The sequence below is a fragment of the Anguilla anguilla genome, chromosome 3 (genome assembly GCF_013347855.1).
Source record: "Anguilla anguilla isolate fAngAng1 chromosome 3, fAngAng1.pri, whole genome shotgun sequence".
NCBI lineage: Eukaryota > Metazoa > Chordata > Actinopteri > Anguilliformes > Anguillidae > Anguilla > Anguilla anguilla.
The window spans coordinates 2,908,261-2,934,149 of record NC_049203.1 but is presented as its reverse complement, the minus strand read 5'-3'; the positions used below and the strand labels follow the sequence as shown (position 1 = coordinate 2,934,149).

General features: G+C 51.2%; 1 protein-coding gene across 3 annotated transcripts in view; it reads left to right on the top strand.

Moving 5' to 3' along the window:
* Nucleotides 1-2,732: 2,732 nt before the first annotated feature.
* LOC118223260 (A disintegrin and metalloproteinase with thrombospondin motifs 2-like) overlaps nucleotides 2,733-25,889 on the top strand; it is a 152,216-nt gene continuing 129,059 nt past the window's right edge. Inside the window, exons 1-2 of one of the 3 annotated variants that reach the window (XM_035409537.1) lie at nucleotides 2,733-3,116; nucleotides 6,817-7,286. In XM_035409537.1, the coding sequence (XP_035265428.1) occupies nucleotides 3,032-3,116; nucleotides 6,817-7,286 (555 nt within the window). In that variant the 5' untranslated portion in view covers nucleotides 2,733-3,031. The remainder of the gene's footprint in view (nucleotides 3,117-6,816; nucleotides 7,287-25,889) is intronic. The other 2 variants (XM_035409536.1, XM_035409538.1) reach the window with 2 other exon arrangements.

Here is a 25,889-nt window from a genome sequence, read left to right as displayed (position 1 = left end):
ATGAAACCACATTCTGGAACAATACGACTGGCAAAGGGTAATCTTTTCAACCTTTCCAAACAGTATCGTACTACAGAGTAATACGATAAATACAAAATCGGCCAATCTGTCTTTTTTTTTTGTTTTTTATTTTGCATCAGTGCCTCTGGTCTGTTTTCTTGATTTAAACCTGCATCTGTTACAGATTAGTGACTGCGGTATTAAATATTAACACAACATAACAGCTATCCGCTTTTCCAATTGCGTGTCAGATGAAGATTTGAAGGTTTTTTTTCCCCCTCATTTATTATTTTTTTTTTTTTTCCCAGAAGTACACGCTGTGTGCTCGTGCACAGATGAAGCCTGGCTCCAGCCCGTCCTCAGTTCACAAGTGCTGCTGCTAAATCCTCCAGCCCCCCCCCCTCCCTCCCCTCCCCTCCCCTCCCCAGCAATATCATACACAAACACAGAGATCTGAGGTGGGGGGGGTGGGGGAGTGGTGGGGGGGGGGTATCACTGAACCGTTCATCAGTCTGGGAGCCGCACTTTGCCGGGGTTGCGAAGGGGCTTGGTATCTCCATGGCAACGCGCGGGCGGCCAGGAGCAGACGGCCGGCGATGGCGCCGTTTCTCGCGGGCCGAGAGGGAAGAGGCGCGTAGGAGAGAGAGGCGGCGTTTCAGACCGAGGCGGGCGCCACGAAATCCGCCGCCGCCGCCGCCGCCATGTTTCATCCCGCCAAAATGGGAGAGCCCCCGAACCCCCTATCCCCCCCCCCCCCCCCCCCGCGCCGCCCCGCCCCGCACCGCGCCGGACCCAGAGATGACAATTTATGTCCCCGATGCAGCTGCGGACAGACATGCTGAGATGACGCAGACGCAGCTGCGGACAGACACGCTGAGATGACGCAGACGCAGCTGCGGACAGACACGCTGAGATGACGCAGACGCAGCTGCGGACAGACATGCTGAGATGACGCAGACGCAGCTGCGGACAGACATGCTGAGATGACGCAGACGCAGCTGCGGACAGACATGCTGAGATGACGCAGACGCAGCTGCGGACAGATATGCTGAGATGACGCAGACGCAGCTGCGGACAGACATGCTGAGATGACGCAGACGCAGCTGCGGACAGATATGCTGAGATGACACAGACGCAGCTGTGGACAGATATGCTGAGATGACACAGACGCAGCTGCGGACAGACATGCTGAGATGATGCAGACGCAGCTGCGGACAGATATGCTGAGATGACGCAGACGCAGCTGCGGACAGACATGCTGAGATGACGCAGACGCAGCTGCGGCTGAGGGATGGGCGTGGCCTTCCTCTGCAGGGGGGGACGCCCCCTCCCCCCCCCCGCCTCCCAGGGGGATATGGGTAAACTACAGGAGCTCAGTCTGGCAGGTACGGGGAACTTGCCACCGACAGTGCTGTCACTCCATGGGACCCCCCCAGACCCAGACCCTACAGGGATGGATGTACACCCACACATGCAGGGGTGCTGCCAGTCATTTTGGGCCCCGTGAAAGGATCTCACATCGGGCACTGAATGGACTCATGCATGATCCTACTGTATTTTTTACTGTTTTGGGCCCCCAGAATCCAGTGCTGCAGTGGCGTCAGAGTGAGGCTTCACAAATGTAGTCATGGGTGGAGCTACCATGTCCTGTCAATCAAAATCAAAAGGCTTTGCTCTCCTTGGAAGAACACCGGTTTTCACGGCAGTAGGTGAAAACCGGTGGGGGGGGGGGGGGGACATAGCTCAGAAGGTAAGAGCGGTTGTCTGGCAGCCGGAGGGTTGTCGGTTCGAACCCCCGCCCTAGGCGTGTCGAAGTGTCCCTGAGCAAGACACCTAACCCCTAATTGCTCCCAACGAGCTGATTGGTACCTTGCATGTCAGCCTTTCACCGTTGGTGTGTGAGTGTGTGTGTGAATGGGTGAATGAGAGGCATCACTTGTAAAGCACTTTGGATAAAAGCGCTATATAAATGCAGTCCATTTACCATTTAGCAGGTCACTGGTGACAGAGGGGGCTCACGAAGTCTCCCGTCACAATCCGAACGATTGAACGGATAAGACAGAGGCACGCGGTTGGATGAGCCGATTTGAACTTTGGCCGGAATCCCTGCAAACTGCAGAGGTGCCCGTCACCAAACCAAACAAACGGAGATTTTATCAGTCATGTGACTGAAGAGCTGAACTGATGGTTTACACTTAAGGCCTTTTATAAAATAAAAAAGAGCTGTATTATTATTATTATTATTATTATTGTTATTAATAATAATAATAATAATGCTGATGATGATACAGTTTATTGAATCGACTGCCCATTGCCACAACTTCGCCGAACCCGTTATTTTCACAGTGTGTGAGTTCCATTTAGAAACGCAGGGGGAGCTCTTGCACCAATAGTTTCGCTTTCCAGAGCTGTGCCAAGAAAGGCGAGAGACGAGAACTTTATGCAAGCGATGCAGAACTGCGTGCTCACGGGCGCAACTCGAGGAGGGGAACGTATAAGCGTCCTGTGAGGCGCCGGTTGAGCAAAAACGGTGCGAAGGGAGTAGCATTGCTAACATGTATAACGAACATTTACAACTTCCCTGTATCGGCAGCGACGAATTGTATTTTCCGTCACTTCTGCTAAGTTGTCAGCGATCTGTCAATCAGTGTGACTTCACGCGCAACACGCCCTTGAGCTTTCAGTTCCGCGAGGCGTTCTCTTGCCATCTCCGCTCCCCCCTGCTCCGCCTGAGATAATGTGTGGGCGCGTGTGCGCGTGGACTCGGGAGTAATCGGAAGGCGCAAGCAAAGGAGGAGAGAGAGCGCGAGAGGCAGAGAGAGAGAGTGCAAGCAAGGAGGGGAGAGAGAGAGAGCGCAAGCAAGGAGGGGAGAGCGAGAGAGAGAGAGAGAGAGGAGCGCGTCCTCTCTCGGTGCACTTTGCAGTTAGTTGCGGGCTTCTGTTGCTGGTGTGGCGGATTGCTGGTCGCAGGGAACTTTACCACACTGGATCCCAAAGTCCGTCTCTCTCACGTGCGCAGTTCGGAGCTGCCATGGATCTTGCGCCTGGATTGGCATTCTTAATTATTTTGCCGTTATTTCTGCACACGAACGGTCTCTATATCGCCAGTAGCGTAGGTACGTGGGATTGTTTATACGTTTGCACTTTGTATTTACGTGAAGTCTTAAGGTGAAGCTACCTGCTATCCGCGTCCACCCTCTGCCACTCACCCGGTATAATTTTGTAGACAGTAATTCAGACACCTTTTCCAACTTTTTAGTCTTTAAATGTTAAGTTTTTTCCACGATTCCCAGGACTTTCCCAGGAAATTCTTGTGTCTGCTGTAGTATGCCATGTCATCAGCCTTCGTTGCGAAGCGTGCATTTTTTTCCACATCCCCTCAGCAGCCAAAGCGTTATCAACTGTGTACTTCTGCGCGTGATTCAGTTTTTGTTTTTAAAATTGCAACTAATTCGGTTAGCCTACTGCTCGTGCCGAGGGGCAACCCCATTTATCATGATTGTGATGACTGCTATCGATTGGTCGCAGAACGGAAGAGTAGCATGGCATCGATTATTAATCACATTTCCCTTCTTTTTCGTCTTGCGTTTCCAGCGTGGACTCTACAGCTGTTTCAGCAACAAAGCGAAACTACTTAAGTTGCACAAAATAACCCGAAGGGTTTTTCGTGTTGCCAAACTTTCCTTATTAGTAACTGAATTCTTTGAAGAAGATAATCACATACTTATGCGAGTTGATAACCTACAGGGTAACATCATTTCTTATTTTATAATAAACACGGATAACATCAAACACGCGCCTCTGTTTATATCTACGTGTACATGCATATATGTAACATTATTATAACAGCTTCTCACTTGAAGTGGATACGAGCAATTCCCCGTATTTGAAATAAATGTTGCCCTTGTAAACTATGGAGATAATAGTAAGAATTATCGGCGTCAAAGAATAAAAGTATTGACGCTTTATTTTACATTTCATATCTACTTAACACGGAATGGCATGCTGTCAGTAGGTTCTAAAAATGGTCTGGGGAAAAAAAGAAGCATTATAGTGAACGCTTGCCCGTGTTTCTCTCTCGCGCTGGAAGAGCATCTCCGCGTGCTGGGTGTGAATTTGGCACCTTTCGAGTTAGTTTTTACTGCCGTTTGATGCTCTGAGTTGGATGTTAAATCTGCTAATTACCATCGCGGCAACGTTAAAGTGGAAGCGTGTTTACGATTGGAAGCGTTGTTTTGATTTAAGCAGTTTGCCACACCTTTGAAGTAACGATTCCGCTGTTTCGAAATAATAATAAAAATAAAAATTGACATCAGGCACGCCTAATTGAAAAATAGGAATTATGCTAGAAATACAGTTTTTGTAAAAATAAAAACATGAAAATGCTTTCCTGTTTTACTATTAAATAGATATTACTGCTTAATTTATTTGTAAGAATCAAATAAAAACGTATTGTTTTTTATTATTATTATTATAGATAGATGGATAGATAGATAGGTACTTTATTAATCCCGAGGGAAATTCAGCTGTCCGATTATTGTAATTGTTTAAATATCATTAATACTGTAGCAGTGTACTTAGGGTAGGCCTTTGTTTTTGTTTTTGTTTTTTTTTTTGTTTTTTTGCTTAACAGTATTAGTAGACTCGTCGTTTTAGTAAACCGAACACGCAGGTACGTCTCAGTTCTGCATTCTACAGGGGGGAAGCGATCTTTTTATTCCCTCCCGGTTGTTCTCTGCCGGTGAGAAAAAACATTATTCAGCGCGTAAGAACCGCAATTATCACCTTGATCTCATTGGCTTTTCGGTTTCCAGATGCTCTCTGGGCGCGCAAAAGTGACATACACAAGCAGAAATAAGTGAGATTATATTTATATTTTTCCGTTTTTTTTTTCCTGCCTGGAGAGGCAAAGTGTGGTTGCTTTGTAAATAGGCTGAATGTATTCTTTTCAGGGGCCAGTAGTACTTCAGGAACGTTTTTCACCTTCCAAAGTATTTTTTGCACCTTGCGTATTGCACCTTGCTTTCGTTTGTTTTATAGAGAAAAGTGTGATTGTTGTAGGGTACAAGAACTGGTCACAATCTGGTGAAAGAGGAGGTTACATGACTGCAGATCTTTAATCGTTTTACTACTTTGAAGATATATGAAGATAAAGTTATGCTTGATTTTATGTGTATGTATGCATGTATGTATGTATGTATGTGAGTGTGAATGCTTGTCTGCCAGTGTGAGGACTGCACCTGCTTAAACATCTGTGTTTGTGTCTGCACATTCGCTTGTGTTACCAGGACTAAGATGTCCCTGACATTTAAAAAAAAGTTTGGGGTCCTGGTGTTTTATGTGCAACAGCAGACTCCAATGAAGAAGTGAAAAGTGTGTGTGTATTTATATGTATGTATTTTGTGTATGTGCATGTGTGCGTGTGTTTGTGTGTGTGTGCCTGCATGTGTGTGTGTGGGTTTGTGTGTGTGCCTGCATGTGTGTATGCATGTGCCTGTGTGTGTGTGCACCTGCGTGTGTGTGTCTGCGCACAAATTTGTGTGCACAGGTGTAGAGAGTATGGACTGTGTGTTTGACTCTCTCTCTCTCGTTCTCCCTCAGACTCCCTGCAGCTTGTGTGTGTGTGTGTTTGACTCTCTCTCTCTCTCTCTCGTTCTCCCTCAGACTCCCTGCAGCTTGTGTGTGTGTGTGTTTGACTCTCTCTCTCTCTCTCTCGTTCTCCCTCAGACTCCCTGCAGCTTGTGTGTGTGTGTGTTTGTCTCTCTCTCTCTCTCTCTCTCTCTCTCTCTCTCTCTCTCTCTCAGGCTCCCTGTAGCAGGTGCTGGGGGAGTATGGACTGTGTGTGTGACTCTCTCTCTCTCTCTCTCTCTCTCTCTCTCAGGCTCTCTGCAGCAGGTGCTGGGGGAGTATGGACTGTGTGTGTGACTCTCTCTCTCTCTCTCTCTCTCTCTCTCTCTCTCCCCCAGGCTCCCTGCAGCAGGTGCTGGGGGAGTATGGACTGTGTGTGTGACTCTCTCTCTCTCTCTCTCTCTCTCTCTCTCTCTCTCTCTCTCTCTCTCTCCCAGGCTCTCTGCAGCAGGTGCTGGGGGAGTATGGACTGTGTGTGTGACTCTCTCTCTCTCTCTCTCTCTCTCTCCCCCAGGCTCCCTGCAGCAGGTGCTGGGGGAGTATGGACTGTGTGTGTGACTCTCTCTCTCTCTCTCTCTCTCTCTCTCTCAGGCTCCCTGCAGCAGGTGCTGGGGGAGTATGGACTGTGTGTGACTCTCTCTCTCTCTCTCTCTCTCTCTCTCTCTCTCTCTCTCTCTCTCTCTCTCTCTCTCAGGCTCCCTGCAGCAGGTGCTGGGGGAGTATGGACTGTGTGTGTGACTCTCTCTCTCTCTCTCTCTCAGGCTCCCTGCAGCAGGTGCTGGGGGAGTATGGACTGTGTGTGACTCTCTCTCTCTCTCTCTCTCTCTCTCTCTCTCTCTCTCTCTCTCTCTCTCTCTCTCTCTCTCTCTCTCTCTCTCTCTCAGGCTCCCTGCAGCAGGTGCTGGGGGAGTATGGACTGTGTGTGTGACTCTCTCTCTCTCTCTCTCCCCCAGGCTCCCTGCAGCAGGTGCTGGGGGAGTATGGACTGTGTGTGTGACTCTCTCTCTCTCTCTCTCTCTCTCTCCCCCAGGCTCCCTGCAGCAGGTGCTGGGGGAGTATGGACTGTGTGTGTGACTCTCTCTCTCTCTCTCTCTCTCTCTCCCCCAGGCTCCCTGCAGCAGGTGCTGGGGGAGTATGGACTGTGTGTGTGACTCTCTCTCTCTCTCTCTCTCTCCCTCTCTCCCCCAGGCTCTCTGCAGCAGGTGCTGGGGGAGTATGGACTGGTCAGGCCGGTGAGCACGGACGCTGAGGGCAGGTTCCTGTCGCACGTCGTGTCGGCCGGCCGTTCGGGCGGGCAGCCCCGTAGGCGCTGGCGGAGAGAGACGGGAGCGGCGGAGCACCGGGGGACGGAGCAGGAGGAGGAGGACAACGAGGAGGATGAGGAGGAAGGGCGCGGCGGCGGCGGCGGCGGCCGGCTCTTCTACAACGTCACGGTCTTCGGCCGGGAGTTCCACCTGCGCCTGCGGCAGAACGCGCGGCTGGTGGCGCCCGGGGCCAAGGTGGAGTGGCAGGACGACGACGATGGCGGTGTCGGTGGCGGCGGCGGCGGCGGGGGCGAGGGGACGCGGAGCGAGCCGCTGCGGGCCGACTGCCTCTACGTGGGCGACGTCAGCGGAGTGAGCGGCGCGTCCGTCGCCATCAGCAACTGCGACGGCCTGGTGAGCTCTTCCCCCCCGCTTTTCCCGCCAAAAAGCGCCTTCCTCTCGCCCCGCCCTCTCTGCTTCTCCCCGCTGCTCCTCGGTGGCGCGGTTTCTGTATTTCTTTCCGGTTTTTGAGCCGATGGGCCTTGTTTTTGTTTTTTGTTGTTTTTGTTTTTAAAATTTTAAAAAAAGAATGGTTTCTGTCTGGTGTGCCTGGAGTTATCTCTCAGAGGTTGTAAGGTTTTTCGCCTTGTGAGCGTATTTTTTTTACGGAATTTGTTGTGGCTGGTGTGGAGGATGCGGGGAGGGGAGGGGAGGGGCGGGGAGGGGGGGGGGCGCACTTGCTTAGTTGAACCCCAGGCTCTTGCGCTCGTCTGTAGAATGCGTTCGAGGCTGCACTGTGCAGCGACGCTCTCTGGGGGGCGCCCCCGGGCTTGACCTCGGGTTCGAGGAGGTCGGCGCGGTCGAGCGGACGCCTGTGCCGCGGTTGCCCCCGGCGGCGTTCCTGACACACTTCTCAGCGCGTGACCTATTAATAGCCGGGAACCCTTCCGTTTACCCACAACCGCCTGCTCCCCGCTGGAGGCCGTATCAGCAGAGTATCTTTACAGAGAGAGGAGTATCTTTACAGAGAGAGAGAGAGCGAGAGAGAGCGAGAGAGTGAGAGTGAGAGTGAAAGAGAGAGAGAGAGAGATAGCGAGGCGGGGAAGCGGAGTGCAGGATTTCGAAGAAACGGCATGGTACTTTGATAGCTGTTCCTTGGCTTATCGGCTTTGTACTTTGAAAATAAGCGGGGAGCCTTCGCCCGAGGATCTAGAGGCGACGTGGTGCTGTGGTGTTTGTGGTTGTTTAACCCTCTTGAAGTGTCAGGATTTTTTTTTTTTGGAATGTTTGTTTATTAATGTTTTTTTTCCAAAGTTCTAGAACTTCCGTTGCTGTCAGTTGCCAGAAACGATTGTTGCATCAGCATCAGAATGTTCATTTGAGAACATTCTAATCACGTATTTGTTGTTAAAGGGTAAGCAAAGTTTTTTCAGCAGAATGGAAATGTGTGCCTGTTCTCGAATCATATTAACAGCCAGTCGTTGGTGAGTCACATAAATCTCTATCGGTCTAGATGGCTCCAACATAAACACATTCCACGGGAAAATCCCTTGGGGAAAAATCGACAGTCGTCCTCTTGATGTTGGAACACTGAACGTTGATGTTGAACCTGTAAGACCTTCTCTCTTCAGGTGACCCATGTTGATTAGATTTCCAGAGACCTCCCCAGTCCCAGTTAGACATGGGGACGTGAGTCCTTCATCTGGAGTTATTCTGTGCTACACTATATGACTAAAAGTAGCTGGACACCCCTTGGTATGGGGTTGATGTTCATAGTTTGGGCTAGTTCCCTTAGTTCCAGTGAAGGCAAATCTTAACGCAGTGACGTTTTTGGCCAATCGTGGGCTTCCGGCTTTGTAGCAACAGTTTGGGGAAGGCCCAGTTTGGGGAAGGCCCTTTCCTGTTTCAGCATGACAGTGCCCCCGGGCATCGGCGTTGAAGAACTTGACTGGCCTCAACCCTATCCAACACTTTTGGGATGAATTGGTAAGCAGCAAAGGGTGGACCCACTCCATATTAATGCCCATAATTCTGGATGATATGTAGGATGCTAGGTGTCCACACACTTTTGGCCATGTAGCGCACACCCACCGTTGGACCACTCTTGTATCTTGGGCCAATAGTCGATCTTGATATACGCACTGATGTGACTGAAATTGTTCTACAGATACATAAAGTGCTCGTTATTCAGATTGGATTGTTCTAATATTTCAAACGTGCTTGAGGAAGGCATTGGCTAGATGAGAGTTGGGCATGGTGCCAGTGGGTGCTGAGACCAAAAGCATATCCACCGCCCCCCCTCCCCCCCCCTTCCCCCCATGGCAAGCATCCATGGCGACAGTACTGCAGAAATGAATGCCGCTGTGAGAGAATTGCTTTCTCATAAAATTCAGCAGTCGGGGAGGGGGGGGGGGCAGTTGGATTTGTCCCACCTCTTTCAACGCCAGCTTGTTCCTGGGGGGGGGGCGGGGTTTCTGAATCCAGATTGGCTGGATTATTCAGGAAGAGGCATAGAAGATGAAAGGTGATTAGTCTTGTGGAAAAGAAAAAAAACAATAAACCATTGTGATGTCATAAGAGGCACTGTTAGAACACTGACATGGTGTGCAGTTGCTGTTCTCAGTGCCTGGCCATAACTTGCCCGCGATTGGACGGGAGCAACTCTTTTCCTAACTCTTTGGAAGCGTGCAGGTGGCTCTCCATGAAACGTTGTATTCTACTTTTGTGGAAGTGCAGAGCTTACCCGTGGGTCAGTACCGGTGCGTATTTGGAGGTGGGGATAGGGGAAAGCCCAGCTAAATTCAGCGGGTTGGGGAAGCGAACTCATTTAAGCGGGAAAAAAAAACAAACATCGTCGAGTTACGCATCGCCCTTCATCAAGACAGTCGCTTGAGTGTGTTTGTTTTTTACGCGGGGAAACATTCTGACAGATGACACAGAAGAGGAGAGAAGTAGAGAGAGAGGAATTGAGAGCGAGAACGAGAGCGATAGAGAGAGAGAGCGATAGAGAGAGAGAGAGAGAGAGAAAATAAAGGGCTGATTTAAGAAGGCCCCGCGGCACTCGGCATAACGGAAGATAAAAACACGGATCGAACAGAGCCGAACTCCCCACGCCTGGCTACATGCAATTAGCGGCAGTTACATCTGTCTCTGTCTGCTGTTCAAAAGAAATGAAACCGTAACCTTGAGTTTGTTTAAAAAAACGGGGGGGGTGGGGGGTGGGGGGGGGGGGTGAAGAAGGAGAAAAAATCAATGGTTTTGTTCTTCAGTGTAAATTTTGCTGTTCTCTCGCCCGGCTCGGAGAGGACCCCGGTGGGGGGGGCGAGGGGGAAGGCCCGGCCCCCGAATGGTGCTAAAATGTGAATTTACCCCCCCCCCCCTCCCCCCCGCCAACAGGAAGCCGTCTCTCCCCTCAGGAGGCGTCTGCTTAGCGCGAGCGTGGGTCGCTGACATTTCGGGGGGGAAGTTGATAAAATAAGTATGATAAAAAAAAAAAATGTTTTTTGCGAGGCCTCTCGTGAATTCATCATCGTTCTCCGCGGTCGTTGTTTCCTGTAGTCATTCTTCAGCGTCTGAAACCCGAGAAGTCTTTTATCGAATTACCCAGAATGCAGCGATTTATCACGCGGCTGCTGGAGACGCGGGCCGCCGTTCTGGAGGGTGTTGATTTTTTTTGCTGTTTTTTTTGCCCACCTCCCACAATGCACTCTGATACCCCGGCGCTCCCGGGGGAAATGCAGATCGAGGGAGCGTGGATCGTTGCTTTGATTTCTTCCTCTCGTGCTCCCGGTGCATTCTGGGAATGTGGTGGTTCTCGCAGTGTCGGGAGAGCACGGATCTGTTTTCCTTCCCTCTTTCATCTTCCCAGACACCTTCCTACACGCAGAAACAGCTGGGCCCCAGCAGGCTGTGGAAAGATGAGACGCACACGCACACGCATACACACACACATACACACGCTCACATACGCACGCACACACACATACACACGCACACGCACAGTATCACACACACGCACACGCACACACACATACACACACGCATACACGCACACACACATACACACACGCATACACACACACACACATACACACGCACTCGCACACACACAGTATCACACACACGCACACGCATACACACATACACACACTCACATACGCACGCATACACACACGCACGCGCACACACAGTTTCACACGCAAGCACGTGCACAGTCTCACACACACAGTCTCAGACACACACACATACACATGCACACACCCACACACATACGCTCACACGCTCACACACACACTCACACGCACACACATACACACACAGTCTCACACACGCACGCACACACACAGTCTCACACACACACACACACAGTCTCACACACACACACACACACACGCGTGGGAGCCAGGCCGCTGAAAGCATGCGGGGACGCTGCAATGCTGGGTCTGAGGGGGAGGAGTGTCTGCAGACTGTGGAGACGAGCTTCCTGCTAGACGGTCGCACGGCTCGGCTCAGCGATAGGGCGAACTCAGAAAAGGGGCGGGGCTGTGATAACCAGGGCAGACGATTGGCCCCCCCCGGGTGCCTGTCTGCATCAGGTGACCTGTCAGCGGCGCGTCTCGTTCCGGCAGCCCTGTCAGGGCCCGGTCTGCCATGGCAACAGGCCCGACGCTCCCAGGAGAGCCGGCTCCGGCGCGGCGGAGGAGGAGAGACCAGGAGGGAAGAGTGGGAACGCTGCCGGAACGCCGCGGGAACGCCGTGGATTTTCCGGGCGGAGGTCGATAGTCCTGCCGTAGGGCTGGAGGGGTACATCTGGAGTGTGATCCTCTATCACACTCCCCTGCGCCATAATTACAGAAATAATAATAATAATAATAATCATCATCGTCATAGTAATAATAATTCTGTATAGCATATATGTCTGTATATTCTCAAACAGCCATGAAAACAGGTTGTAAACAAGCGCTGTGATTTGCAAGGGTAGACTCAGGATAAAAAAAAATAATAATAAAAACTTGGGAGTAAAAAAAGTACAAACATAAAAATAGCAGTGTAGTAAAACATGATTCATAAGAAAGAGTAAGGGAAGAAATCCAAATAAAAACTACAATAAAGCAGGCAGAGCCGTTCACAGGCGGTCTTAATGCTGTTTGAAATATGCAACTTTCACAAAAATTGTCTGTAGATGATTTCTGCCTAATGGCTTTTGGCAGAGTAGTACAAAGAGTCAGAACATGAAACCAAAAAGAAAATCTGGGTCGCGGCATCCTTTGGGAAAACCGGCTGTCATGGATCATCTTTGATTTTGTTTTGGTTTTAGTAATTAATGAAAAAAAATCAAGATGTGTATTTGCAAAACTACTAAAAAAAAATATATATATGAAAAAAAAACTACAAAAGGACCTTATAAAAGTCCAAAGCTGATTGGTGCAGAGCACTTTACGGGGGGGGGGGGGGGGGGTTTGCTTTTGTACTTGTACCCATAGATACCCAGGAGGTAGGTGTGCAGGGAAGGTGGGGGTGAGGTTTGGGATTTTGGGGTGAGCACCAGGGCCACTCTGTTCAGCTGTAAGGCGCTGGGAGTGACTCCTGTTGGAGAGCTTTCTGAGCCCCAGGAACATTCCGGGGCCTCCAAACCCCACGGGCCAGATCTGGGCATCCCTTTTTCCCCAGTGTGTGTTTTTTTTTTCCCATGCTCTTTTGGTCCCAGGGTGTTGTAGCTTTGCTCTCCTTCTTGCGCACCCATGTTCGTTCAGAGAGAGAGAGGAAATAAACATGTGCAGTACTGTGTGTGTGTGTGAGAGAGAGAGAGAGGGAGAGAGAGGGAGAGAGAGTCAAACACACACACCTGCTACAGGGAGTCTGAGAGAGAGAGAGAGAGAGAGAGTTTTTATATGAATGTTCAATTTTTACTGTCTGCCACAAGTCTTACAGATCAGCCCTGTGGTGTGGTTAAAGGGTTGGCTGTGCCACCAAAAGATTGCAGGTTTGAATCCAAGAAGGAGCACTGCTGCCACACTCTTGATTGAGGTGCTTTTTCGGAAATTCCTGCACTGAACACCTAGTTGTGCCAAAATGCAGACTGTAAATTGCTCTGGATTAGGGCGTATAGCAAGCAAATGCATCGCGTATGGATTGACACCCCAAAGAGAACCTCGGAGTAGTTGAGGGTAGGCGTATGGCCCTGAATCATACTGTACTCTCATTGTGTGTGTGTTTGCATGTGTGTGTTTATGTGTTTGTGTGTGTGTGTGCGTTTGTGTGTATTATTATTCAACAGCATATATTTAGGTGTGCATATGTGTTTTTTTTTTGTGTCTGGGAGAGACAGCACCAGACCCCAGTCTGTTTTGCTATTCCTGGTCAAAACAGACCTCGGCAGTTTCAGACAGTTAACATTCAAAAGACAGTGTCTGCCGAAATGCTTAATTTGGTGTATGATGTACTTTCAGCAAAGTGAACCGACTTTCCAGACTCCTCATACCTATAATATACAGTCCAGCCCAGGGCTGCCCAGCCCTGTTCCTGCAGATCTACTGTCCCGTTCGTTTTCACTCCAACCCAAACAGAGCCACACCCCATTCAACAGCTAGAGCAGGGGGTGTCAGATCTTTAGAGAAGGTCCGGTGTGGGTACAGGTTTTTGTTTTTTAGACCAGCACTACGACACCTGATTCAGCCATTTAACTAATCATGGTCTTCAGTCAAGAGCACGATAAGCCGAATCAGGTGTGGTAGGGCTTGGAAGAAAAACAAGAACAGCCAAACAGAACCTGCACTCATACTGGGCCTTTTCAGATAAGACTGCACACTCCTGAACCTGAGATCTCCTTGAGCTGCTAATTAGTAGAATCAAGTGTGCCAAGTTAGGGTTGAAATGGAAACAAATGCAGGACTGTAGATCTCTGGGAACAGGGTTGGGTTCCCCCCAGTCTAGGCAATAGCCTTGTGTTAACTGATCGTATTGTGAGATTATTAGACGACTGTTTGCATTTTGAGACAATTATCAAGCGCAGAATCAATATGAAAAAGTGCATTCTGGCAAACGATGATAGTCAACGCCGGCCTGTATTTTTTAGGGAATCTGAAGCCGAGTAATCACACTGAGATGGAAGCAGACAAAGCTGGCTCTTTGCCGCTTAGATTGATATTTGGTTGCATATTTCTGTGCATTGATATCAATGTTTATATGAATGTTTATCTAGACCTGATTGTAGCGATGAGGAAAAACATGAAAATCGGTCATGTCAAAATGATCTTACACTGTGAGTGGCTAGAAGGACAAGTACCTTGGATAAGATTCATAGCTGGGGTCTTGCCACATCCCAGTCAGCCAGACAACTCCCCTCTCCCCCCCCCCCCCCCTTTAAAGATTAGTGTGGTTTGGGGGGGGGTAAGAGCAATCACAATTACAGCACGCGTCAAGTTAGCGGTGACTCCGATTTATCCGCTTGTTGAGAACAAGTCGTTACAGCTTCATTAAGATGTCAAAATAAAAGCCCGCGGCTGTCTTCACCGGCCATCAGCAGCAGCTGTCATCGTAGCGCTGTGCTACGTGGCGTCGAGTTCCGTCTTATTATTATCATTATCTTTTTTTTTTTCTCCGTTCTTTTCTCCAAAAAACGTTAAGTGGTGCTCCAGAGTAATCAGCTTAAAAAGTGAAAACGAACGATTATATCAATTACAGATTACACACAGAGAGCAGCCAGTGATTGACCAGGGGGGGCTGAGCGTGGATGAGCTCCAGGGAGGGGGGGGGTTCGGGGGGAGACCATGATTGCAGGCTCCACTGCGTGGCTTGGCCTCCGCGAAAAACCCGCTATTAGCCTATCGCAGCGCCGCTAACGGCTACGCGCGGGAGCCGCGGTCAGTTATTACACTGCGTGCTAACTACGTGCTAACTGTGTGCTAACTACGTGCTAACTACGTGCTAACTGTGTGCTAACTACGTGCTAACTACGTGCGCTCGCGGCGGCCCGGGAACAGGTTTCTCATCAAACACACGCGAGGATCCGAGGAATATATCGTACTCCCCCCCCCCCCCCCCCCCCCCGCCCGACAGAGCGTTACGTTACATTCATTCGGCAGACGCTTTTATCCACTCGTATCGCTTTTAAGCGACGTGCGATAAGCGCATACCCCGAAGGTCACTGGAGCAACAACAGAACACAGATCTGATAAGGTACAGCACTCATCGTATGAGTGTGCGCATAAGAGGATGCTCCTGTTTTATTTGAGTGACAGCATCAGACCACTGAACATACAGTGCAGTCTGTAAGTGTTTGGACAGACGCCTTTTTGGTTTTTTTTTGGCTCTGTAGTCCAGCGCATTGGATTTGAAATGAAACGATTGTGTATTTATGGAATTGTTTTATTGTGCTTTTCTGTCTCCTCGTTGCTGTGCTCCGGGCTCCCTTGCAAAAGGGACCCTGGTCTCAGAGGGGGTTCCATGTGTAAATAAAGCATTTGATTGGACTAATGAATATGAGGTCAAAGGTCAGTTCGTCTGCTGCAGCGATCTCCGTTCCCTCTGCTGGGAGGAGGCTTGGGAAGCACGGCCCGGAGTCCTGTGCGGCCCGGCCGTTCTGGAATACTCCCTCCATGAATCCCAGTGGTTGGAAATTTTTTTTTTTTTTAGAACGAGAAAGGGGAACCTCCAAATATTTGCGCCGTCATCTTTTCCGTCGCCTTTCCCGCCAAAACATGGCTCGTTGCCAGCCCGTTCCAGTAAGGAAGCGTGTGGGAGTAGGGCTGTGGCTCGGCTCCTGGTGCTGGGATGTCTCCCTGTTGCTCACCTTTTTTGAGAATGAGCACATCCTTAGGAGCGCTTAGGGGCACCCTAGAGGCGGCCGTGTAGTAGTAATGGGTAAGGAGCTGGTCTTGTAACTCAAAGGTTGCGGGTTCAGTTCCCAGGTTGGACACTGCTGTTGTGCCCTTGAGCAAGCTGCTTATCCTGCATTGCTTCAGTATATAGCCAGCTGTATGGAATGTAAATGCTGTGTTAAAAAAGTTGTGTGAGTCGCTCTGGATAAGAGCGTATGCTAAATGCCTGTAACGTAATGTAATCCTTGATATGCTTAATGGTTTGTGTAGGTTTTCAGGCCCAGTAAACTGATGTTTTTAAGAGCGTGCAGCACATTCATTTTCCCAAAAGTGATCAACACTTGGAAGCCATCAGTGGCTCCCGAACAAATTGGCAGTTTCCTCAGAGCATGGGGACGATTGAGGATCCCGAATCCCCACCACAGCCCCAAACCAGAACCACCCTCATTATTTTCATCGCAAAAGCTTGGCATTCGGTGATTCTTACAAGCAGCGGTGGACCGTAAATTCTGGTGAGGTCACGTGTACGGACATGTATCGTATATTTGTGCGTTTCTGTTTTCTGGGCGTAAAAAAATATAAGTTCCAGATGGTTTGATTACTGTTTGAAAAGAAAAAAAGTAATAATAATAATAATAAAACCATGGTTAGAAAAGTACTGTTTTGATTAAGTCTTTAAATAGTTTATCAGGCGTAATTTAGTGCAGCGTGCAATAAAACACGCCTTCGTATTTTTATTTATTTATTACAAATTAAATAACAGCAAATAGGGCAAACGTTTTAATTTTCATTAACCAGCTACCAGCACATCTGCATTTAATGTGTTGCGTGGTACACTAACATGACTTCCTCTCTTCACTTTGGGGGCAAATTAGGATCTGTTTAAAAATGGGCTCGGACGTTGGAGACGGAACCAGCCCAACGAGATCTCTCGCTGTTGAGTGAGGTGTGCTTCGTCAGCACTTGGAGCGAAAACATACAGGATGGTACATCTCCTGGAACAGGGGGTTGGGACCCAGTGATTTACATACATAAATAAACAACGTGCAGGCAGGCTATTTATACAAGTCGGCAATTAACACCCGTTTTGCCTGCTCGCGACGCTGCGATCTCCTTATCACGTCGGTCCTATAGCGCGTGTTTATTGCCATTTTACCGCGCGTCTCGCCCGGGTGTTCCGACAGTTGCTTGCCCGTTGAGTCCCCGGCTAACGCGCGCTAACACACGGCGCTGAATCGCTGGCTAACGCGCGCTAACACACGGCGCTGAATCGCAGGCTAACGCGCGCTAACACACGGCGCTGAATCGCTGGCTAACGCGCGCTAACACACGGCGCTGAATCGCTGGCTGACGCGCGCTAACACACGGCGCTGAATCGCCGGCTAACGCGCGCTAACACACGGCGCTTGTTGTCGCCTGGCCGTATTTCTCGGAGTAAACACCCCCCCGCTGCCGCACCGCGCGATACGCGTCTGAGAGCGCTTCCAGGGTCCGGGCCTTTTTTAATTTCTCGATTGTCGATCGAGCTCCCTTCAGCGCTGTCTCTCGATTGTCAGCGTTTCCACGGCTCCCGGGGGCGGGTGCGTACTCTTCGACCGCAGAGCTTCCCTCTCCAGATGAGGATGAGCTCACGTAAACAAAGCTTTCCCATTTTTCCGCGTCCCTTTTTTTCCCCCCCCGGTATTTCGTCCGTCTGCAGGTTTCCTCAGGTTTCGCGCAGCGAGCGAGGCCTCCCCAGACCAGACCCGCGCACGCCTCCCGCACACCCTAACCCTAAACCTAACCCTCCCCAGACCAGTCCCGCGCACGCCTCCCGCACACCCTAACCCTAACCCTCCCCAGACCAGCCCCGCGCACGCCTCCCGCACACCCTAACCCTAACCCTAACCCTCCCCAGACCAGACCCGCGCACGCCTCCCGCACACCCTAACCCTAAACCTAACCCTCCCCAGACCAGTCCCGCGCACGCCTCCCGCACACCCTAACCCTAACCCTAACCCTAACCCTCCCCAGACCAGACCCGCGCACGCCTCCCGCACACCCTAACCCTAACCCTCCCCAGACCAGCCCCGCGCACGCCTCCCGCACACCCTAACCCTAACCCTAACCCTCCCCAGACCAGACCCGCGCACGCCTCCCGCACACCCTAACCCTAAACCTAACCCTCCCCAGACCAGTCCCGCGCACGCCTCCCGCACACCCTAACCCTAACCCTAACCCTAACCCTCCCCAGACCAGACCCGCGCACGCCTCCCGCACACCCTAACCCTAACCCTCCCCAGACCAGTCCCGCGCACGCCTCCCGCACACCCTAACCCTAACCCTCCCCAGACCAGCCCCGCGCACGCCTCCCGCACACCCTAACCCTAACCCTCCCCAGACCAGCCCCGCGCACGCCTCCCGCACACCCTAACCCTAACCCTAACCCTCCCCAGACCAGACCCGCGCACGCCTCCCGCACACCCTAACCCTAACCCTCCCCAGACCAGCCCCGCGCACGCCTCCCGCACACCCTAACCCTAACCCTAACCCTCCCCAGACCAGTCCCGCGCACGCCTCCCGCACGGCTGCGGTCGAACGCGCGCGTGCGTGCGGCGGCCCTGTCGCGGGCCGACGCCGTCACTCTTGCGACAGCTGCTCTGGATCGTCTGCGCCTCCGTACAGCACCCGCCACACGTGCGAACTTCCCCAAACGAAACGTCTTCGCTTTTTCCCCGAGATGGGAGGAGAACGGAGTGACCTGCCGAAACGAAACCTAAACAGTGACGCCTGTTACCCTCCGGCCTCCGAGCGTACGCGAATTTAATTACCCCATCGCTGCCGTCCTCCGACTCTCTGTCCCCGAGAGGAACCATCGCCCCCCCCCCCACCTTTCCCCGTTTCCCCGGGTGACTGTGCGGAGGCTCTCTCCTCTCTCGTTAGGCTAGGCTAACTCTGAGCTGCTCTGACATTTCGGTGTGAGCAGAGCAGAGTCACACGCTGTTGTACACATTCACACGTTCGTTTCCCAAAACCTGTTGTGCTTTGTTTTCGTTTGAGGGAAAGTATGACCGAGCCTGTTCCTTTGGCGCCTCTGCGAGCGGCGTTGTTTCCCAGGACCCTTTTGCGCGCGCGCTCTTAATGCCAGAGAAATGCTCGCGTTCATTTGCTGCTTGCGGGCGGGATGATTGACAGGCAGTCTGTGCGTGCGCAAGAAGCTTTGGAAGCGAAGCAGAACTAAAAGCCGGAAGTGTTTGCGGTCTCCCAGTGGAGGCTTCACTTTTTTTTATTTTTAGAACACATTTCATTAAAATAAAATCTTTTTTCTTTTTTTTTTTTTTGCAGAGGAGACTGGAAGTGTCTCTTCAGCTCATGTGCTGAGTTACGCAGGCCTACGAGCTGAAATCTGGGTTTATTGATTGGCTGGGAATTGATTGATTGATTGATTGATTGATCTGTGGGTTTAGGGGATACCTTTTATGAGCTCAGATCTGGGAGCAGAAGCAGTCCTGATGCATCGCTGAGAGAATCTCTCTTAAAACAGGATATGACATGTGTTTATATGACGGTTCATCACGCGTGTGAACGCTCAGGCCTGTGTGTGAGGGCAGCTACGATGTCATCGAGCGGCTACTCGTAAGGGCGGGAGGGCGGGAGGGCAGGGTGGGGGTGGCGGTGGGGGTGGGGGTGTGTTGCCCGTGTTCCGACCTCTCTTACTCTGAGAGACCGCTCCTGCCGTTCACACCGCTTATCTCCCCCCCCCCCGACTTCAGACCCCCCCATCTCCTCCTCTCCACCCTTCACATCTCCCTCTCTCCCCATCCTTCTCCTTCCCTCCCTCCATCCTCCCCCTCCGCTACCCATAATTCCCTGTGACGAGTGTTGTCTGGGCGTCCAGTCAGTTCTTGTGAAACGGACGGTGACTTTCCTGCCCCGCCCAGCATCCCCCCCCCTTCATGACCTGCGTTCACCTGACCCGCGTCAGGGCGAGCAGACGGGCCGCCCGCTGTACGCCAGGCGGGCCAGGAGGCCGCCGCCGCCGCTGGTTCCCGCCGTGGACCTTCGGGCGAGCCAGAGTGAGAGAGAGAGAGAGAGAGAGAGAGAGAGAGAGAGAGAGAGTGAGAGAGAGAGAGAAAGCGAGCAGGATGGGAGAGCACAGCATCCCTGGGACAGAGATCCAGCTGAGAGACAAGCTGTTGTTTCTGCTACGGCAACCACAGGAAGAGAGAGAGATAGAGAGAGAGAGAGAGAGAGAGACAGACAGAGAGAGAGAGAGAGATAGAGAGAGGGAAAGAGACAGACAGAGAGGCGAGGAAAGTGGAATAACAGCCGCAGTTGTTCACCGCAACCTTGGTCTCGTCAGATATTATTTATTAATTTTATTTATTAACCGTTATTAATGCAGGGTAGGTTTACTGAGCACACACGCTGTTTTACAGCAGCGGCCTGCGTATCCACCCCACCCCCCCCCGCTCCACGCCGCACGCCCCGGTAGCCTAACCTGCATGTCTCTGGATTGTTGATAGTGTTGGTTTATTACTAATAATAACAACAAGAATAACACGTATAATGCAGCCATTGAGGGATGCGTAACTGACAGAAGGGGAGAAGCTTTGCTTCCTCTCTGAGCAGGTGCATGCCTGAGGATGTGTGTGTTTGCTCGACTGTGTGTGGTCTCGCAGTGTGTGTGTGTGTGTGTGTGTGTTCTTTTTCCACGTGAGTGTGTAGACTGGCGTGCATGATCGTCTGTATGTGCCTGTGTGTTTGTCTCTGTTTGTATGCGTGTAGTGTATTTGTGTGTGTACTGTATATATACACCTGTGTGTGTGTATATATACGTTTGTGTGTGTGTGTGTATTTGTGTGTATGTGTGTGCGTGGGTGTGTATGTTTGTGTGCATGTGAGTGTGTGAATCTCTGTATGCAAATATGTATATGTGCATGTGTGGGTTTTTTTTAAGTTTGTGCGTCTGTGTATGCACAGTGTGTATGTGTGCATGTGTTTAGTGTATTATTGTGTTTGTGTGTGTGTGTGTCTGTATGTTATGTTATGTGTTGTCTTGTATCTGTGCCTGTGTGCAACTGTAAGTTTGTAGCATCTCTGTGTCTCATGCTGGGGTGGAGAGGGGCAGGAAGCTTGTTTTTCGGGGTGGGGGGGGGCATAGAGCAGAGGGGGGGGGGGGTGTAACACAGTTAGGAAGGTAACGATGAGGAATCACCTGGCCGGCCTCCCCCCTCGCGGGGCCCGTGGTGCATTATGGGAAGGGGGACAGGGGGAGAGTACCTGGCAGCGGGCTGCTCTGATGCGCTGGTGCTCGCTGATCCACGCGCATTCATCCCGCATGTAATGCGCCGTCCCAAACGAGGCCGTCCCTCACGGGTCTAATTGGGAGGGTTTCCTCGCCCCCCCCCCATCCCTCCCCCTCCCCCCTCTGGAAATGGTGCTGCAGCCGCACTCCTTCAGTTTTAGTGTGTTGTGCTTCATCTGCGCGGTGAGCTTTTATTTTCTCTTTTGCATTTTTGACTTCACACACACACACACACACACACACACATCTCCTGTAGTTCATAAGTGCTTTGCCGCCCTCCCTCCCCCTCTTCCCCCCCCCTGGTTAGACCACCCAGCCTGGGGTATTGGACTTCGCCCCAGGCTCTACTGCCCCCTCCTGCCCCCGTGCCTCGGCATTCTAATGACCTGCTACAGCCCCAGCGGTGGCCACCCCCCCCCCCCCCCCCACCCCCCCCCCGAGTCTTCCCTTCCGTCTGGTTTAGTCATCCTTCTATGAAAGGGGGCAGCATTGTGAGCGTCCCTGACAACAGAGGGGGGTGAATGTAAACAGTAATTAACCCCCCCCCCCCGCGCGCGATTTGTGTGGCATACCACAGTGCCCGCCTGCAGCCTGGCTCAGTGCCACAGTGCAGGGGCACCACACAGGAGGGATTTCTGGGCGATCATTACCCAGAATGCCCTGCGGTGGGCCTGGGCTGCCTCTCATTGGAGGAAACGGCCGGTGCAAGCCTGTGCACCCATCCCTGGGGCTTGGCTCGCGTGTGTAGTGCCGTTCGTAAAGAGAGTGTAACTGCACACCTGCACAGGTACAGCGTGCTTAGAATAGCTGCGTAGTATGCTGGGTAGGGAACTGGGCCCGTAGCCTGAAGGTGGCAGTTTTCGATTCCCAGGTAGGACACCGCCGCGGTGCCCTTGAGCAAGGCACTTAACCTGCGCTGCTTCTATATGTATCAAATATCGGATGCAAAAGCTGTTTGAGAACATCTGCTCAAATAGCCGTAATGTATGGTAATTCAGCACCCTGGCGGGGGGGTGGGGGGGTGGGGGGGAGTGGAGACACGCACACACACACACACAAATGGCCGTGCTGCTTCTCTGCTCTGCACTGCTTGCTTCGACAGACCCGCCGATCGGATGCTTCCTGCTTCCTGTGTCTCTGAGGAGCGTGCTTCCTGCTTCCTGTGTCTCTGAGGAGCGTGCTTCCTGCTTCCTGTGTCTCTGAGGAGCATGCTTCCTGCTTCCTGTGTCTCTGAGGAGCGTTCTTCCTGCTTCCTGTGTCTCTGAGGAGCATGCTTCCTGCTTCCTGTGTCTCTGAGGAGCATGCATCCTGCTTCCCGTGCTTCCACATGCTTCTGCTTTAAAATTTTGCCTCCTTTCTCTGATTGTTTTGCCAACATGCAGCAAACCCTGTGCAGCTCTGTGCAGTCAGTACAGGGGGGGCAGGGGGCGGGTAACCAGGCAACCCCCCCCCCCCCCCCATGCCAATACTGACCGCTACATCAACTCCTTACATCCATCACTGCACCTCCTCCCTGCCATCGTTCTGTGTTTTTGCGTCGGTGATATTTCTCAGGTCCTTGTAGCAGACGGCCTTGGAGTGAAATTCTGTGTTATATTAACTCAAAGAGAGTTTACATGAGTCAAAAGAGGGATCAAATGCATTGAAGCAGAGTAAAACTGCACTCCGTGGAGCTGATTTAAAACTCATTACTTTCCTGCGTCGTTGCTTTTCACCGTGGGAGTTAGAACGCGGTAGTGCCGCGATTAATGTGAAGTGCTTAAGTGACAGGGTAGCTGGAGAGGAGGCGGGGCTTGTGACAGGGTGCCGGAGGGGAGGCGGGGCTTATGTGTGCTGTCTCCATGTGAGCAGGTGTGTGTTTAGTGCTTCTGCAGCGCCACCTGCACCTCTTCTTGTTTTACCTTCTTTTCTTTTCTTTTCTGTCAAATTCTTTTCGCTTTTTTTCCAGCTGTAAAAGTTGTGTCAGCTGCCAAAAGAATTCCGGCAGAGTCCGCTCCACGTTAGCATTCGCGAGCTGTTTGCTGCCGTTGAGAGTTCCGTGTTGGAATTCCTTTGAACGGAATCAGAACCAAGCGCAGGACGGGAGGGCTGCCAGCGATTGGTCAGAATCAGGGGTTTGGAAGTTCTGACGCCGGATTCAGTGTTTGATGTCTTTTTGACAGTGGCCACGCCCGTTCTTCATATTTGAGTGATTGACAGATGTCACCTGTGATCAGGGTGACATCTGAGGCGTTCCCCGTCCATAAAAGTCATCTAAAACTCCAAAGTGTGGGGAGAGTATTTTAAGTATGTGCTGGAATGAACTGCCTGTGTTGGAGAGAAGTAGACCCCTATGGAATTCTGTGGATTTTTTACATAACAGTATAAAACATATTGGTAAAGTGCATTATTATATATTGAATAAGGTGCTCTTGTTCATAAAAATCGTTTGGTTAGAAATGCTTTTTTTTTAGGACGTGCCGCATATGAAATTTTAGCATTTGTGTTTTTACATGTGTTTTCTGTTTCTGCGTCTGTTTGATGTGTAAGAGGACGCTGATGTGCAGGACTCTTTAATGAGCCCCGGCCAGTCCTGTGTGTGTGTGTGCGTGTGTGTGTGTGTGTGTGTGTGTGTGTGTGTGTGCTTGTGTGTGTTTGTGTGTGTGTTGGTGTGTGTATGTATGTGTGTGTGTCTGTGTGTATGCGGGTGTGTGTGTGTGCTAGTGTGTGTATACGGGTGTGTGTGTGTGTGTGTGTGTCTGTGTGTGTGTGTGTGTGTGTGGTGTGAGATGAAAGCGGAGTGTGTGTTGCCAGGTTGAGTAGTTTCAGCTCCAGTGATGTAGAGGGTCCTGATGGGCCCTTTGATGCTGCTGTTAACATTCCGACAGCCAACCACAACCACAACCAATCAGGAGAGAGAAGGGGGGAAACCCCTCCCCATCAAGGCCGGCAGAAATATTTTATAAAGAATTTAATCAACATCACACTCACACACACCTGCATACACACCCACACACCCGCATACACGCACTAGCACACACACACACACACACCCGCATACACACACTAGCACACACACACACCCGCATACACACAGACACACACACGCACACACACCTGCATACACACAAACACACACACGCACACACATACACGCACTGGCACACACACACACACACACACACACCCGCATACACACACTAGCACACACACACACCCGCATACACACACTAGCACACACACACACACACACACACCCGCATACACACACTAGCACACACACACACACACCCGCATACACGCACTAGCACACACACACACCCGCATACACACACTAGCACACACACACACACACCCGCATACACGCACTAGCACACACACACACACACACCCACTCCCACATACACACGTGTACACACTCTCACTCACGCGCACACACACACTAGTACACACACACACACGCACACACACACACGCACTCCCACACTCACACACACACACACACACGCACGCACGCACACACACTCACTCACGCACACACACACACACACACTAGCACACACACACACACACACACACACTCACACACACACACACACACATACACTCACACACACACACACACACACACACACACACACACTCAGGTAGTCTCACGCTGAGTGATTTATGACTGTGTTGTTGTGCTTCATCAACACTAGCAGAGGGGCGGCTTTTTAAAGCGTCAGCTCTTGAGCCGGGCTCCTCGTGACCGGCGGAGATCAATGGGAAGTCAATGGAGAAATTAGAGAACATTTAACCCGCCATTTTGGCTCTGAACCCGCCACTTATCCTAATTGTGCCATTCTTGCCTTTCCCATTTCATATATAGATTCCAGTGATGGCTATTGAAAAGGGGGCAGTAAATCAGATTATGGAAGACTCAAAGCTTTTCATTTCGTGTGTATGTGTGTGCATGTGTGAAGGTGTGTGTCTGTGTGTGCGCGTGTTTGTGTGTGTGTGTGTGTGTGTGCAGGTGTGTTTGTGTGTGTGTGTGTGTTTATTTGTGTGTGTGTGTGTGTGCAGGTGCGTGTGTATCAGTGTGTGTATGCATGTGTGTGTGTGTGTGTGTGTGTGTGCATGTGGGTGTGTTTGCGTGTGTGTGTGCAGGTGTGTGTGTGTCAGTGCGTGTGTATGCATGTGTGCGTGTGTGTGTGTGTGTGTGTGTGTGTGTGCATGTGTGTGTGCGTGTGCATGTGGGTGTGTGTGTGCAGGTGTGTGTGTCAGTGCGTGTGTATGCATGTGTGCGTGCGTGTGTGTGTGCATGTGGGTGTGTGTGTGTGCGTGCATGTAGGTGTGTGTGTGTGTGCATGTGGGTGTGTGTGTGTGTGTGTGTGTGTGTGTAATTACACAGTGCAGCAGTGAAGCAGTGCAGGCTTGAAGCAGTGCAGACTTTGCAGACTGTGTCTGACTCTGACTGTACAGTAAAGTGGCTGCTTCTGCATCACAGAGCTCCTCTGTGTTTGCCACCTGACACTGGGCGGGGGCGGGGGGCGGGGGGGAGTGGAGTGGGGGGGGGCATCTCTCATCAGATCTGAGCCTGAAGAGGAGGCCAGGTGGTAGACCTGACAGGAGGAGCTGAAATCGCTCTCTCTCTTTCTGTATCTCTTTCTATCTCTCACTCTCCCTCTCCCTATCTCACTGCGTATCTCTCTGTCTGTATGCCTCCCTCTCTATCTCACTCTCTGTATCTCTCTGTCTCTATCTCTCCCTCTCTATCTTTCTATCTCACTCTCTCTATCTCTCTGTCTCTATCTCTCACTCTATCTTTCCCTCTCTCTTATTCTCTCTCTCTCTCTCTCTCTCCCCCTGCCTGCTCTCTTTCATCGCTCTGTCAGTTCTGGACGGGGTCCCAGCCCACTAGTGTGTGTGTTACAAACCGCTCGGATGTGA